This window comes from Elephas maximus, chromosome 12, assembly GCF_024166365.1.
Source record: "Elephas maximus indicus isolate mEleMax1 chromosome 12, mEleMax1 primary haplotype, whole genome shotgun sequence".
Taxonomy (NCBI): domain Eukaryota; kingdom Metazoa; phylum Chordata; class Mammalia; order Proboscidea; family Elephantidae; genus Elephas; species Elephas maximus.
The window spans coordinates 57,608,636-57,622,502 of NC_064830.1; the positions used below are offsets into that span (position 1 = coordinate 57,608,636).

The window sequence follows — 13,867 nt, forward strand, 5'->3', positions numbered from 1 at the left end:
GTTTTCAGAGCCCCAGGAATGTCCTGTGGACCCTTAAACACAAAATCCTTGCTTCATAGGTGCACAAACTGTGATACCCTGTGTGAAGCCTCATCGCTCCACATGCAGCTTTGTGAGCACAGCGACCCTGGGAGGGTCAGGGGTCACTGCCCGACCCCCCAGGCCGCAGCATACCTCAGTCCCCACCCCCCGTCCCCAGCTTACGTGTGCGCGTTCATGGCCCAGTAGGCAGTGTCATCTGTGATCCAGGGGTTGCTGGGCAGGCACCCCGACATGGTGGGGTTGTGAAGCCTATCCTGGCTGCTGAACTTCAGGTTCCTGGGGGGGTGCCAGGGCCACAGCCCTCAGGGGCCTGGGCAGGGAGGGGCTTGAGGGAGGGTCTGGATTCCACCTAGGGGTCTCCCACAGCTCCCGCACCCCACTCACGCCTCCAGGCAGACAGAGGACTTCACCCAGGTGCTGCCTTTCTGCAGCGCTCGACCTGGGGGGACAGGAGCCCTGGGAGGCAGGCCCGGGCTACAACCCTCATCCACCCAGCCCCCCAGGACCTACCTCCTGCTTGTAGAAATCTGTGTTATTTGTCTGTAGGAGACAGGTGGGCTGAGTTAGAAGATGACCAGGTGAGCCGCCCCCATGTGAGGAGTAACCCCCCCACCACAAGGGCAGCTTATTCCAGCTCTTTTCATTCAGGCCCCCAGTCCCTGCTCAGGGGAGCCCCTCCCCTAACAAGGGGGGGGGTTCTGATTTTCCAGGAGGCCTCTGGGGGCCTCTAGTCTGAGGATTTCCAGAATGTTCCACGGAGCCCTCAGGTTCTCAAAGTTGCCTGTTTCCCTAAATGTGATTAATATTTCATGCTTTTGGACGTATTTTAATGATTCTTTAAAACTCAACATATACGTGGAAAACGTTGCTAACAAGGTCACAGAGAACCCTGCCTTGCTAACTTGTGACCCCAGGTTTAACTCATCATGCTTAGACCCAGAATTCTTGGCTAGGGTGGGGCTGGAGAAGCCATGGCTGCAACCCTGAGATTCCTAGATGGCCCAAGTTGGAGCAGATGAACCTCCCTGCTCTCTCCCACCCACACAAATTAGAGACACAGTGGTTTATCAGACAGCTACTCCACGAATCTGCACTATTATAGGGTGGGTTTGGATTGAACCCAAGTCTCTGCTGTCTGCCACAGCTGGTTCCCTCTGGTTCCAGGGGCTGACTTGGCCCCCACCAACTTCCTGCTGACCAACCCCAACACTGCCCACCCCAGGGAACTGGCCTCTCTCCCCATTGTCCACTGCACTTACTTGCACTATGGGCAGCAGCGGGAGCAAGAGATTTAGTGGGGGGCCAGAGGTGGGGGTGGGGTGTGAGACCAGCAGAGTGAGACAGGAGCCCACCCCAGGACAGGGCAACCATGTCACTTACCAGTTGGGTAGACGGATAGGTGGATGGACAGAAAGAGGGATGGACAGCTTCCAACCATTCCTGAAGCCTTTCAGCAGCAGCCCCCGGCTGGAAGAGTAGCACTAATGTGGGGGAATAGGAGGGGCAACATGCATGCAGGGCCCTCACCATTGGCACACGGCTGGCAGTGCCTGAGACCCACTCTGGACCCTGCTCCAGCATGCTGGGAACCCCAGACTGCAGAGGGAGGGTAGGACACTGAGACCCCAATTTCTGAAGCTCTGTGCAGAGGTATCACCCTTTGTCATTCTCAGAGAACTGGGTGGAGGGAGGGGGCACCATCCCTGTCTCACACCAGAGCCAGGGTGTCCTGTGCACACCCCCCTTGGTTACCTCTCCCCCGCTCCATTCTACTTACCACCTTCCCATGGCCTTCCTCCTGTAACCCTTTCCCACTCCCTGCGTCCCAGTCAGAGGCCTTAAATCCTTAACCTCCTTTTTGTAATCCCTCGCCCTTACTCCTGTGCATCCATCTGTCCATCCGTCTATCCACACATCCTGCCAGTCTGTCCTCAGCACACTTGCTGACTATCACCACTGCCTGGGCCACTCCTGCTCCCTCCATTGGTCCTCCCACACCGCTGGAGCCACGTCCCAAGTCACAGACCCATCCAGCCCCTGACCGAGGTCCTTCCACCTGAGGTCCCCACTGCTCCATCCATGCCACCTGTTCAACCTGCCCCACTCTCAGAAGCCTGAGTGTCATTTTCTCAGGGTGCCCCCCAACTTGATGAAGTTACTGTCCCTTCTCATCTCCCTTCTTCCCATGGGTTCCCTCCCAGCAGCCTCCAGGAGGATGGCTCTGTGGCTGTCCCAGCAGACCTGGGATGGCCGGTTGACTTCACCCCATGGCCCCTCCTAGCAGGGAACCTCAAACCACCCACCAGGACAATGGTTTGCCTCCTCCAGGAGTCTTCTCTGCCCTTGGCTTCCTATGCCCTCCCTCATACCACCAAGGGAAGCTTGTTTCCCCAGGGTGTAGGGCCTGCCTCATCCCCACCAGCTCTGGAATTCTGGGTTCTGATGGGCAGAAACTAGAGAGAGTCACATAACTACAGCCTTCTGCTGCCGGGACTGTGAGGTGCTTAAATTAAGGCCCTGAGGTCTGGAGGGTGACGGGCAGCTCCAGAGCCCCCACTACCTCGGTGGGCACAGGGGGGCTCACCAGAGGCCTGTTCACCAGCCAGTAGGTATGCTCCCGGCAGGCGATGACCAGCCTGTCCCCCTTCTGGCACTGCTTGGCCACCCTGGGAGGGGGGAATCCGAGTTGGGGGGAACTGTGCGCATCACAGCACCTCCTTACCCAGGCCAGGGTCAGCCCAGGGGCCAAGCCTGGACCACGCTGTTGGCAGTCCCCACCGCCAGTACCGGCTGGGCGTGGATGGGGGCATGGTCATGGTTGGGCCTCGGCAAGAAGGGCATGGCTGGTGGCCGTGGGTCTGGTTGGAGGGGCTGGCTGGGTATGGACGGGGCCATGGTCTAGGTGAAGAGTGTGAGTCAAGCAAGGTAACGTGGGTGTGGAAGGGAGCGTGGTCAGGGTGTGGTGAGAGCGGTGAGCATGGGTTGAGGCCCACAGAAAGCCTCACCGCAGTTGTTCCCTGGCCTGCATCAATACCAGGTCTCACATGTGGTTGATTTTCTTGTGCAGCTGGTCATAGTGGTCCTGGGGAGCTACAAGGCTGCAATGGATAACCCCCTTCCACGTCTACCTCCCGAAGCATGGATTCCCACCCCAGTGAGACTGCACAGGGGTCATGTGTCTGTGTGTGTCTTGATAATCCTGGGGATGTTGAGCCCTGGGTGGAGCCGTATGCACCGAGTCCCAATTCTCTGTAAAGTGGGCCCAGCTTTGCAAACTCTGAGGCCCAGGGGTTACAAGTGCGGTTCCTCTGGCTGGACTCAGCCTTGACGTGTATCTCACCTTCTCATTGGTCAGCCAGAGCTCCCAGCTTTCTGATGTTCTTCTTGGCCAGGTAAATGGCTGGAAGGAAGCGGGGATCAAGCTATAGGGGGCAAGCCCTGCCCCTCCTACCAGCAGCATAACCTGGGGCCACCAGTCCAGGGAGTGCCATCTCCTCACTCACCACAGTCCAGCTCAGCTGCTGGCCACAGAGTGCTTGTCCAGAAATACAGCCTCTGGTGTGGGCAGAGATGGGTTGCTGGGACCCACTGGGCTTTGGCCACACCAGTGTCATCCCCACTCACAGCCCCTGAAAAGAGGTCTGGGCTGGGGATGGGGTGTCTGAAGATCTCCCAGCCCACCCATGGCCTGCAGGCCCAGCTGACCACTGGCCATTCCACCTAGAGCTGAGCTGCCTTCCCCTGGGGGTCCTGAGGGGGCTCCCTGACTCTGGTGCCCTGAGCTCCCCCTCTAGGTGGGGAACTTGGGGAAGGCACTGAGGGAGGAATGGGGTGAGGTCTGAAGACCCAGAGCAGCAGGAATCCTCCTCGGATATTACCTTTTATGGGGGACTGCTGTGGCCCCAAACAGCCTGAAGTTCCCTCCCCTTTCAACACATTGACATCCAGTCCAGACCTTTCGAGGAGGGAGCGATGGACCCCCCAGGTCCATGGTGATGTCACCTCGCTCAACTCCAGTCCCAACAAACCTGTCCCCGCAAGGATCTCCACTTGTTGGGATCCCACCTTCCGTGACCTGGAACCTGTAGGGGGTCTCATCTGACTGTAGTAAGAGGCTGCATGGTTACTGCAGAGGGTATATGTAGCTGTGCCGCACCAGGAGGGTGACCAAGTGCAGGGACTAAGTGGGCGAGGGGGGAAACGTGAGTGCAGGAGTCAGGGTACCCCGGGACAAGTGCCCCTCACCCTGGCACACGTGGCTGAGCCCTGACACCTGTGAGCCTCCAGCCCTAGGCTATCAACACAGTTACCACCCTCCCCCTACCCCAGTGCCTGGGGAGGGGGAGGATGCCAAGACGACCCCCTCACCCTCCTCGGAGATGGAGTACTTCTGGATCAGCTACTCCACGATGTCGTTACTTGCACAGCAGAGGTTGCGGTGGGGGAAACTGAGGCAGGGTTGGCCCTCCCGACGCCCCCAGGGTCTCCGGTGGGCCTCACCGGTCACCACGTGCGGAATGACGGTGATAAGCAGGCGTTGGCTCCGCATCTTCACGCCCAGTCGGGGTCCTGCATGCTCACGACCACCCGCTCCATCTGGCAGAGAAGCCTCGAGGGGCTCTCAGGAACCGGCCTGGATGGCCCCGGATCAGCAGGCTCAGAGATGGGTGGGATTAACGAGCACTAATGGTGGGATTTCAGCCGCGGCAGGCGGCAGAGGAGGGGGAAGGGCCGGAGGAGTCTAGGGGGCGAATCTCTGGCCCCCAGGGGTCTCACCAGCCCACACTGAGCAGTCACCCCAACACCTCGTCCCAACTCACGCAGCCCCTCCAACCCCTTTCGGCCCCTCCCCTGAGGCCGGGAAATTCGAGGGGCAGCGCGACCCCCAGGCCTGGTGCCAGAGCCCATCCGGCACCTACCTTGCTCAGACAGGGCATCTGCGCTCGGCGAATGCCCCCGTAGGGCTCGGAGCTGGCGTCCTTGGCGGCGGGGCGCGGCTGGGTGTGTCCGGGCAGTCTGCAAGGACCCCCGCCCCACCCGCGGCCGCCCCCGCCCCCGCCCCCCTGCTGGCGGGGCTGATGTTAACCCCTCCGTGGCCGCCGAGCTCTCCCGGCTGCGTGCCAGAAGCGGCCCGAGGTGGAACCCCGCGACCCCGACAGCCTCGAAGACGTCCGCTCTGGGGCGGAGGCTTAGAAAGGGGGGCTGAACTGGGGCGGGGGGCACTCAGGGAAAGGATGGGGGCTCAGAGAAAGGGAGGAGCTTCAGTGAAGGGAGGGCCTCCAGGGGAGGGGCCTGGGTAGGGAAGGTGGGCTGGGTAGGGGATGTAGCGGTTTCAGGGCTGATCATTCCATCACCACTCCCTACCTAAAATGTGGCCCATCGTGATGGGGCGGAGGGGGCTGAGGTCAGGGTGAGGGGTGTGGCTACCCACCCCAGGATTGTGACTCGTGGGCGCCACCAGGTGGGGGCGGCCGGGTGGTGCTGGGTGTGACCCCTGCCTGGTACAGGGGCAACATTTGTTGGGGTATCTGTGGCCAGCACTTGGGGGCAGGTCAAGTGTGTAATTCGTGGAGTGCTGGGTGTTGCACGTGACTGTGATGACACTGCCTTAATGCTGGGTGTTGGCGCCTGCTTGTTGGGTTTGACCCTTGCCATCTCTCTTCTGTGGTGGGTCCCTTGAGTCTGGGGGCTCTGGCTGGCTCTCTTCCCCTTGGGGCACTGCATAGGGGACTGGGTTGGGTTAGCTGTGGGATAGGCAGAGACCCCACCCAAGGCACCCTGGGACTGTCGAGGGAGGGGGCTATCTTAATGACCCACACCCAGACTCACCACCAGCCTCTTGAGCCATTCTCCTCCTCCAACACTATGGTATCCTTTCCAGACATCTTGAGCTGGGTGGGCTTGGACTCTTCAGGCTCCACTGGGCAGGGTGGTTGACCCATTTTTTGGAGGCAGAAGCAGGCCTATTTCTACCTTGTTAGAGATTGACGTCCCCCTTCCCCAGGGCTCAGGGGTGCTGGGGTGATTGGGGAGGGATAGCTGGAGGATTGGCATTTGGCCGGGAGCCTCTAGATGCTGAGGTTTGAGTCCATTTTCAATAGTGGTAAAGCCAGGTCTAGGAGGGGCTGGGACAGGGGGAGTGAGGGAAGTCTTCTCCCTTAGCTCTGGTGAAAACCCCACTCACAAATGCCTGAGTGGATTCAGGCCAACCAAAGGCCTGGCCATCTCCAGCCTGGGGACAACTGACCTCCCTGATCTCTCCAGGGAAGGGGCAGCAAGGCTAGGGGACTCCTGCCTCAGAAAGATTGTGAGCAGGTAGGACTCAGAGGGGCCCAGTTCACACTCAAGGCCACATGCTCCCAGCACCGGTGGCAAGCTATTATCTGCTTAGATACAGTGGGCCTGAGCCTGGGCGTTCCCAGAGATAGGGGGGACTGAAGAGGGGACAAAGACCAGTTAGTTATTTATTCCAGCTTCTCCTTTTCACTTTGATCCTGCTTTCCCTGGCCTGAGGCCCTGCTACCTGCTTTGGCTGACCTGAGCCCTTCCCCCCAGGTCTCAGTTTAGGTGTCAAGATCAGAAGCTCCTCTGGGCTCCCCTCTCAGCACCCTCCTCCTGGGGGAATTTGCTTTGGTTTAATGTCTTTTTTTCCCACACTGAGGTCTCCACAAGGACTGGGGCCTTTGGAATCACCTGGGTTCCGCAGGATCCTACAGACACACACACACACACACACCCATGCATGGACACATTGACACAGACACACAGAGAGGTCCATGAACATCAGAGACCATGCATCTGGTGGGTGCATTTGTGTGTCCAGACTGTACCTCACTGTGTGGGTGGAACCTCCTGGTGCCCCTGTATGACACTATCCCTCTGTGCCAGTGGCTGTGACCCTCTAGGATGTGAGGCCCAGGAGGTTGTGCAGACCACCATCCCCCCAGGTTGGGCAACCCCCAGGTGTCCCCTCTGCCCAGAAGGAGGCTCCACTGGGCAGGGCCCCAGGTGTGGCCTGCGCTGCCTTGCTGGTAATAAGAACCTGGGGGGGGGGGCGGCGCACACCTGCTCCTTTTGGAGCCCCTGTCCCCACCTGCCCCGCCCAGAGGGCTTCCCCAGAGGCCCCTCAGGTACCCCACGCACCGCCCAGGGGAGGGGGACGGCCCTGACAGCCAGATCAGGGTGCGCGCCCGCAGGCAGCTGGGACTGTAACCAGGACCGTGACCGCGACCGTGACCGCGCGTGTCCGTGCCCAGGGCAGGTCCGTGCAGGGTCGACTGTTCCGTGTGCCCGCTGCGGCTACCACCTGGTGCGGCCTCTGTGTGGGGCCGGGCGGGTGACACGCGCGTCTCTGCGGGCCTGCGCGGGGTCCGCGGAGCAGCTGGGGGCGCGCGGCGCGGGCGCGGCGCCGGGCGCGTGGGGCGCTCCCGGCCGGGATGAGCTCACCGCAGTCGCGCCGGGGCTGAGCGCCAAGCCGGGCGGCGGTTGGGTGGGCAGCGGCTCCTCGGCTCCACCGCGCGCGGGGAAAACCGCAGGCCACCATGCTGGGCCTGGACGCGTGCGAACTGGGGGCGCAGCTCCTGGAGCTGCTCCGGCTGGCGCTGTGCACCCGAGGTGAGCGGGGTGGGGTGGTTGGGGCGGCCACGTGGGTGGGGGCGGGGGGCTTGGCGGAGCGGGGCCGACCCTTTCCCCCGCTGCAACTTTGGGGACGCGTGGGGACCTCGTGGCACGGCCCCTCGCCTAGGCTGTGGCGGCGGTGGGGGGCTTCTTTAGGCACCGACCACTATGGGGAAGGGAGTCAGGAACAGATGGGTCTGTTTGCAAAGTCAGGGAAGCAGGGGGACTGTCTCCCCGTGGAAATCTCCCCTGGGATCCCCTCTCCGTCGGGTGTGGCTGGCACTCTGGTCAGGATTTGGGGTGAAGGCAGTGCAGTGGGAAGTGGCCCCAAAGCACTTATGAAGGGGCATTGAAGGCCATGGGAAAGAACTCAAGAAGACCCCTGTTTCAGTGCACTATGGGAAGGGCCATGGGAACCTGCAAGGGCTCAGAAACACCTGGCCCCAGGGTACTACGGGGAGGGCCTCATAGGACCTTGGGAAGGGACTCCTGATGACTCCCAGTCAGGAGCACCACGGGAAGTGGCCCCAGAGAGTAAGCCAAGAATTTGAAAGAGAACCCCTCTTCTCAAAAGCGCTATGGGGAGAGACCCTAGGGCTGTAGGAAGGCCCTCAGAGACCGCCGTCACAAGGCAGGCTGGTGGGGCACCCAGAGATGTCCTAGGACATTATGGGAAGTGCCCAGAGCATTGAGGGACCCTCAGAGGATAGTGGAAAGGACAGGGTTTCTGCTCTAAAAAGGACCTGAAAAGTCACTGCCCAAACCAGAGGGGCCACCACTCTGCTGTAAGGGACCTCCCAGCTCCTGAGGGCTATCCCACATTTGGGGGGGTCTTTGTTCCCCCCCACCTTTGGCTTCAGAGTTAAGGAGGGGCTCTGGGTGAATGGCTGACCAGGAGTAGGGCAGTTGGTGCCTTCACTTGGCCTGGTCCCTGGGGACGTATGGTGCTTACTCTGACCCCCCAGAACTCCTTCCAGAGGGGTTGGTGTGAGGAGGTGCTAGGTCTTCACATCCCTGACTGCTCTACCTGGCCCATCCCCCTCCCTGAGCTCCTAACCCTCTTCCTGAGCCCCCACCAGCTTCCATTTCAGTTCCTTGGGGCGGTAGGAGGTACAGGTGACAAGACAGCTGGTGGCAGTTGCTCACGGACCCTCCCTGACCCCAGTCCTCATGACGGATAAGGATGGTGGGCCACTGCCACCAGATGAGGCGCTGGACGACACCATGGTGGCGTACCGGGCCCCAAGGCAGAAGAGCCTGCGAGAGCTCCAAGAGCTAGACTTGGACGATGAAAGCCTGACCAAGTACAAGCAGGCGCTGCTGGGGCCCCTGCCACCGGTCTCGGGTACAGGAGGGCCTGGGAAGAGCAGGGGAGGGCACTCCCAGGGAGTCAGGGCGCCCTGTGACTCTGTGACTGGCCGTTTCCCCCCATCAGACCCGTGCGTGCCCAACGTGCAGGTGATGCGGCTGACGCTGATGTCCGAGCAGGCCCCAGGGCCCATAACCATGGACCTCTCAGGTAAGGACTCCCTGATGCCTGGAGCCCGACATGGGGGCCTCACAGGGTACTGCCAGCTACACACTGCTCTCTGGGACAGAGCCATCACTGTGGCCCTCCTAGGACCCCCATGCCCATCGCCTGGGGAAGGGTCTCAGCCATCCTGGGAGTTCAGGCCCTAGATACTATTTCCCTAACAGGGGACCTGGTTGTGCTGAAGAACCAGGTGTTTGTCCTGAAGGAGGGTGTGGATTACAGAGTGAAGATCACCTTCAAGGTGAGGGTGGCTGTATGTGTGTGGGGTGGGGAGAGACACAGCCAGCCATAGACCCAGCCCCCAGAGCCCCCTAACACCCTCTGTCCTTGCAGGTCAATAAAGAAATCGTTTGTGGCCTCAGGTGCCTGCATCACACCTACAGAAAGGGCTTGCGTGGTGAGGGCGGGAATGGGGGGCTGGTAAGGGGGGGAGGGAAGGGGAGGGACAACAGGGGCCAGCCAGCCTCACAGGGCCCTTGATGACCTTGCCCTCCCCTAGTGGACAAGGCCGTTTACATGGTGGGAAGTTACGGCCCGAGCACCCAGGAGTATGAGTTCGTGACTCCGGTGGAGGAGGCGCCGCAGGGTGCGCTGGCACGGGGCGCCTACGTGGTCTTGTCCTGCTTCACGGACGACGACCGGGTGGCCCACCTGTCCTGGGAGTGGGGCCTCCATATCTGCAAGGACTGGCAGGACTGAGCCCTGCCACCCTCAGTCTGCCCTGTTTGCTCCTTGTTCCCCCGCCTTGGCTAGCTGCTGCACTGGGACCCCCAAGTGCTCCCCAGCCCCCTCAGTCAGTGATCAGACCCCCAACCCCTTGCCCAGTCCAGGACCCCCTGAACAGTTCCATTAAACATCTAAACATCACCCATCTCAGTGCCCTCGTGTCACCTCTTTCTGCCTCCCCCTCTCTGTGGGAGGGGGCAGGACTTGTGGCCTTATCTCCCCCTGGACAGGCCTGGGTGCCACGTGGCGGCCACTGCTTGGCCCCAGCCCCCTTATCTGCACCTGCCCTGTGGCCCTGGCACCACCATGGACAGCCGGCTGCTGCCTGCGCTACTGTTGCTGCTGTTTCTCAGGCCTTCGGGCCCACAGGGCCAGGGGCCAGGGTCTGTGGGGCCCTCGGGAGAGCTCCCAGAGCAGCTCCCCAAGAAGTTCCCCGAGGAGGATGGGGTCTTAGTGCTGAGTGGGCACACCTTGGGCCTGGCCCTGCAGACACACCTGGCCCTGCTGACACACCTGGCCCTGCTGGTGGAGTTCTGTGAGTCGGGGAACCTGGGGCCACCAGGGGCTGAACTGGAGCATGCAGGCACTGAGGGGCCACCTCCTCCCCATGGGACTGGCTCTCTGTACTCAGCTAAGTTCTTTCAGTGACAGCTCTGGCGCTGACAGGTGGGGGCCATACAGGGGCAGGGCTAGACCCAGGGATGAGAGCCCATCCACGCCCCTACTTGCAGTGCTGTCCTCTCCCTGGCTCAATGACCAGGAGTCCCCAGAGCAGGGCTGCAAACTCTGCAAAGGGTCAGACCGTAAACGATTCAGACTTTTCAGCCACACATGGCCTCTGTCACATGGCCAGTCCACTCTGAGCTGGCCTCAACAGGCAGCCACACTTGCCAGCCTCATCTTGGGAGCAGTGCTCTCAGAACCCTCGCTCTTAGGATGTCTCTGGTTTGAGCCCCCAGCCCCCAAGCTGGGTGCCTTGAGGAAGGGGTGGTCAGGGTCTCTAGTCTTTGTGTTGGGGCTCGGCTGTGGCCAAGGTGGGTGGCCAGACGCTCTTGTTCTGTGCCAGACGAGACCACCCCAGGTGCCACAGGCTGTGGCCAGGTGGTGGATGAGCTGGGGCCAGGGAGGCTGAGGGGCCCACTCTCAGCCCTGCTTCCCCAGACGCCCCATGGTGTGGACACTGCAAGGCCCTGGCCCCCGAGTACAGCAAGGTGGCTACACTGCTGGCCACAGAATCTGTGAGGGCCACTCTGGCCAAGGTGGATGGGACTGCGGAACCAGAGCTGACCCAGAAGTTTGGAGTGACTGGATACCCCACACTCAAGCTCTTCCAAGATGGGAACCGGACACACCCAGAGGAGTACACAGGTTGGAGGGCCAGCATGGGGTAGGGGGCTGGTGTGTGTTGGGGGGGGCAGGCATGGGGGCATGCCCAGGCTGAGCAGACCCCTTGGCAGGCCCCTGGGAGACTGAGGGCATCACCAAGTGGCTGAAGCAGCATGTAAGGCTCAGTGAAACCTGGCCGGAGGATGAAAAGGGTGCCCAAGCACTGATAGACACCCAGGATGTGGTGGTCATTGGCTTCTTCTAGGTGAGGGGTGTGGGGGCCGGGCCCTCAGAGTGGGCCTGTGGCACCAGCCAGCCTCACGGGGTTGGGCCATAGGACCTGCAGGACGAGGATATGGTCACCTTCCTGGCCCTGGCCCAGGATGCTCTGGACCTGACCTTTGGCCTCACCAACCGGCCACAACTCTTCCAGAAGTTTGGCCTCACCAAGGACACTGTGGTCCTCTTCAAGAAGGTTGGGTAGGGGATGGGCGGAATCACAGCTGGGTGGGGGTCCTGGATGGAGCTGGCTGGATACAGGGACATAGGTGGGGGGCCTAGGTAGTGTGAGGGCTGTGGCTCCTACTGACCAGCTAGTGTTGTCCAGTTTGACGAGGGCTGGGCTGACTTCCCTGTGGACAAGGAGTTTTGCCTGGACCAGGGCCATCTGTCATGCTTCCTCCCCACACACAGCATGCACCTAGTCATGGGGTTCAACAGCCAGGTGAGTCAGGCTGCAGTTATGAGGGTTGAGGGCCTCCAGGGAGCTGGTGGTGCACAGGAGCCACCCCACAAGCTTGCCTTCCCCACAGACATCCCCGAAGATCTTTGCTGAGGATCCTCAACCACCTGCTGCTCTTCATCAACCAGACACTAGCCTCGCACAGGGCGCTGCTTGTGGGCTTCGGGGAGGTGGCTCCCCCATTCCAGGGGCAGGTACTGAGGGGTACTGCAAGGGATGGACTGGGCAGTTAGCGGGTGCCCAGTGCCAACTGCTGCCGGCCAGGTGCTGTTCGTGGTGGTGGACGTGGACGTGGATAACGACCACGTGCTGCAGTACTGCGGCCTGAGGGCCCAGGAGGCCTCCACCCTATACTTCATCAACATCGCGACCACCAAGAAGTATGTACCCCAAGGCGGGGGGCTGGTCACCCTGGCCGCCGTTTTAGCCTTCTGCCACTCGGTCCTCAATGGCGAGGTCAAGGTCAGTCGCTTAACTGGCACCACAGGGCGTGGCTGGGGGCCAGCAAGAGGCAGGGATCCCCACCCTGCAGAGTGCCCACCAATACCATGCCTGCCCCGGCCACCAGCCCTATCGCCTGAGTCAGGAGATTCCGCCTGACTGGGACCAGCGGCCTGTCAAGACCCCCTCATGGGCAAGAATTTTGAGCAGGTGGCTTTCAATGAGACAAAGAACATGTTTGTCAAGCTCTGTGAGTGTTGCAGGCAGGTGGGGGTGGACGGCGGGTGGGTGGACCCTGAAGGCCAGTGCTGATGCCCCCCTGCTCTAGATACCACGTGGTGCACCCACTGCAAGGAGATGGCCGCCACCTGGGAGGCACTGGCTGAAAAGTATAGTGACTGTCAGGACATCATCACTACCGAGCTGGATGCAACGGCCAACGAGTCGGAGGCCTTTGCTGTGCACGGCTTCCCCACCCTCAAGTACTTCCTGGCAGGGCCAGGTCGGAAGGTGATGGTGGATGGCAGGAATGGGAAGAGGCAACTTTCCTTCCTTTGCTTGGTCAGGTCCTAGGTTCACTGTTGGGGCAGGGCCTGGAGGACAGGGCAGGGCATGGGGGTGGAGCCTGGAGGAAGGGCCTGGGAGGGGCAGGGCACGGAGGACAGGGCAGGGCCTGATACAGAGGGATGGGAGGATGGGGTGGGGCCTGGAAGGCCGGGACCTCAGAGGGAACAGCAAGGCATGGGAGGGTGAGGTGGGGACAAGGCAGGATGGGGATTGTCCCCCAAGTCCCTGGTCCCTCCTCTCAGGTGATCAAATACAAAAGCACCAGATACCTGGAGACCTTCTCCAAGTTCCTGGACAACGGGGGCAAGCTACCTGCGGAGGAGCACATGGAGCCTAGGGTCCCCTACCAGGTGGGTGCCTTACACGTGGCTCTGTCCCAGGGCTGCCACACCTCTAGACAGGCCTCTGGAATGGGGGACTGGGTCTGACTGGTGCAGGCCCGTGGGAAGTGCTCTGAGCAGTGCCTCTGGGACCCTTCCAGGAGAAGGCCAATTCCACCGTGCCACCCAAGGAGGAGCTGTAACGAGCTGCCTGGTGCACCCACATTCCTGCCCAAAGGCCCCTCATTGCCACACTGTGGCCCGGCAGACCAGGGAGCGGGGTCAGTGGGGCTGGAGAGTCCAGTTGTAAATAAAGAACCCTGTCCCGGCTGTGCATGGTTCTGGGCTCCTTGTGGCTTGAATCTCAGCTTCCCGGGTGGTTGCTGGCTCAGGTGGGAGCCGGGATGGGTGCTGGTGCTGGGCAGCTGTCGCTCCACAGGACCCCTGTGACCTGTAGAACAGGTGTGACCTTCCCAGCCAGGGCCTGGGCTCAGTGACAGGGCAGCGTGAGACCAGGCTGAAAAAGGGAGACCAATATTGACACATCCCCAG

The 13,867-nt window shown here is 61.2% G+C and overlaps 3 protein-coding genes across 3 annotated transcripts; 2 read left to right on the forward strand and 1 right to left on the reverse strand.

Annotated features, from left to right (window-relative positions):
* Window positions 1-200: 200 nt before the first annotated feature.
* Window positions 201-4,795, reverse strand: RGS11 (regulator of G protein signaling 11). The gene is given in 12 exon segments (XM_049904989.1): window positions 201-318; window positions 427-481; window positions 1,302-1,306; window positions 1,423-1,523; window positions 2,627-2,708; window positions 3,048-3,132; window positions 3,383-3,442; window positions 3,546-3,597; window positions 4,118-4,222; window positions 4,403-4,461; window positions 4,543-4,602; window positions 4,605-4,795. Coding segments are annotated over 12 exon segments (816 nt in total). The 5' UTR covers window positions 4,639-4,795.
* A 2,668-nt stretch (window positions 4,796-7,463) lies between these two features.
* Window positions 7,464-10,194, forward strand: ARHGDIG (Rho GDP dissociation inhibitor gamma). Its single transcript, XM_049904702.1, has 6 exons — window positions 7,464-7,656; window positions 8,825-9,004; window positions 9,095-9,178; window positions 9,358-9,434; window positions 9,527-9,590; window positions 9,693-10,194. Exons 1-6 carry the CDS (start codon window positions 7,584-7,586, stop codon window positions 9,890-9,892), a joined length of 678 nt encoding a protein of 225 aa, XP_049760659.1. The 5' UTR covers window positions 7,464-7,583; the 3' UTR covers window positions 9,893-10,194.
* Window positions 10,195-10,225: 31 nt separating this feature from the next.
* PDIA2 (protein disulfide isomerase family A member 2) lies at window positions 10,226-13,557 on the forward strand. The gene is given in 13 exon segments (XM_049904695.1): window positions 10,226-10,454; window positions 11,081-11,287; window positions 11,377-11,510; window positions 11,583-11,720; window positions 11,853-11,969; window positions 12,058-12,077; window positions 12,079-12,181; window positions 12,252-12,449; window positions 12,556-12,612; window positions 12,615-12,678; window positions 12,757-12,938; window positions 13,238-13,345; window positions 13,477-13,557. Coding segments are annotated over 13 exon segments (1,599 nt in total). The 3' UTR covers window positions 13,519-13,557.
* The last annotated feature ends 310 nt before the right edge of the window (window positions 13,558-13,867 follow it).

Coding starts and splice junctions, on each gene's coding strand:
- ARHGDIG (XM_049904702.1), top strand. CDS start 7,584: ATGCTGGGCCTGGACGCGTGCGAACTGGGGGCGCAGCTCCTGGAGCTG. Junction 7,657..8,824: donor GCTGGCGCTGTGCACCCGAG/GTGAGCGGGGTG, acceptor CCCTGACCCCAG/TCCTCATGACGGATAAGGAT. Junction 9,005..9,094: donor GCCCCTGCCACCGGTCTCGG/GTACAGGAGGGC, acceptor TCCCCCCATCAG/ACCCGTGCGTGCCCAACGTG.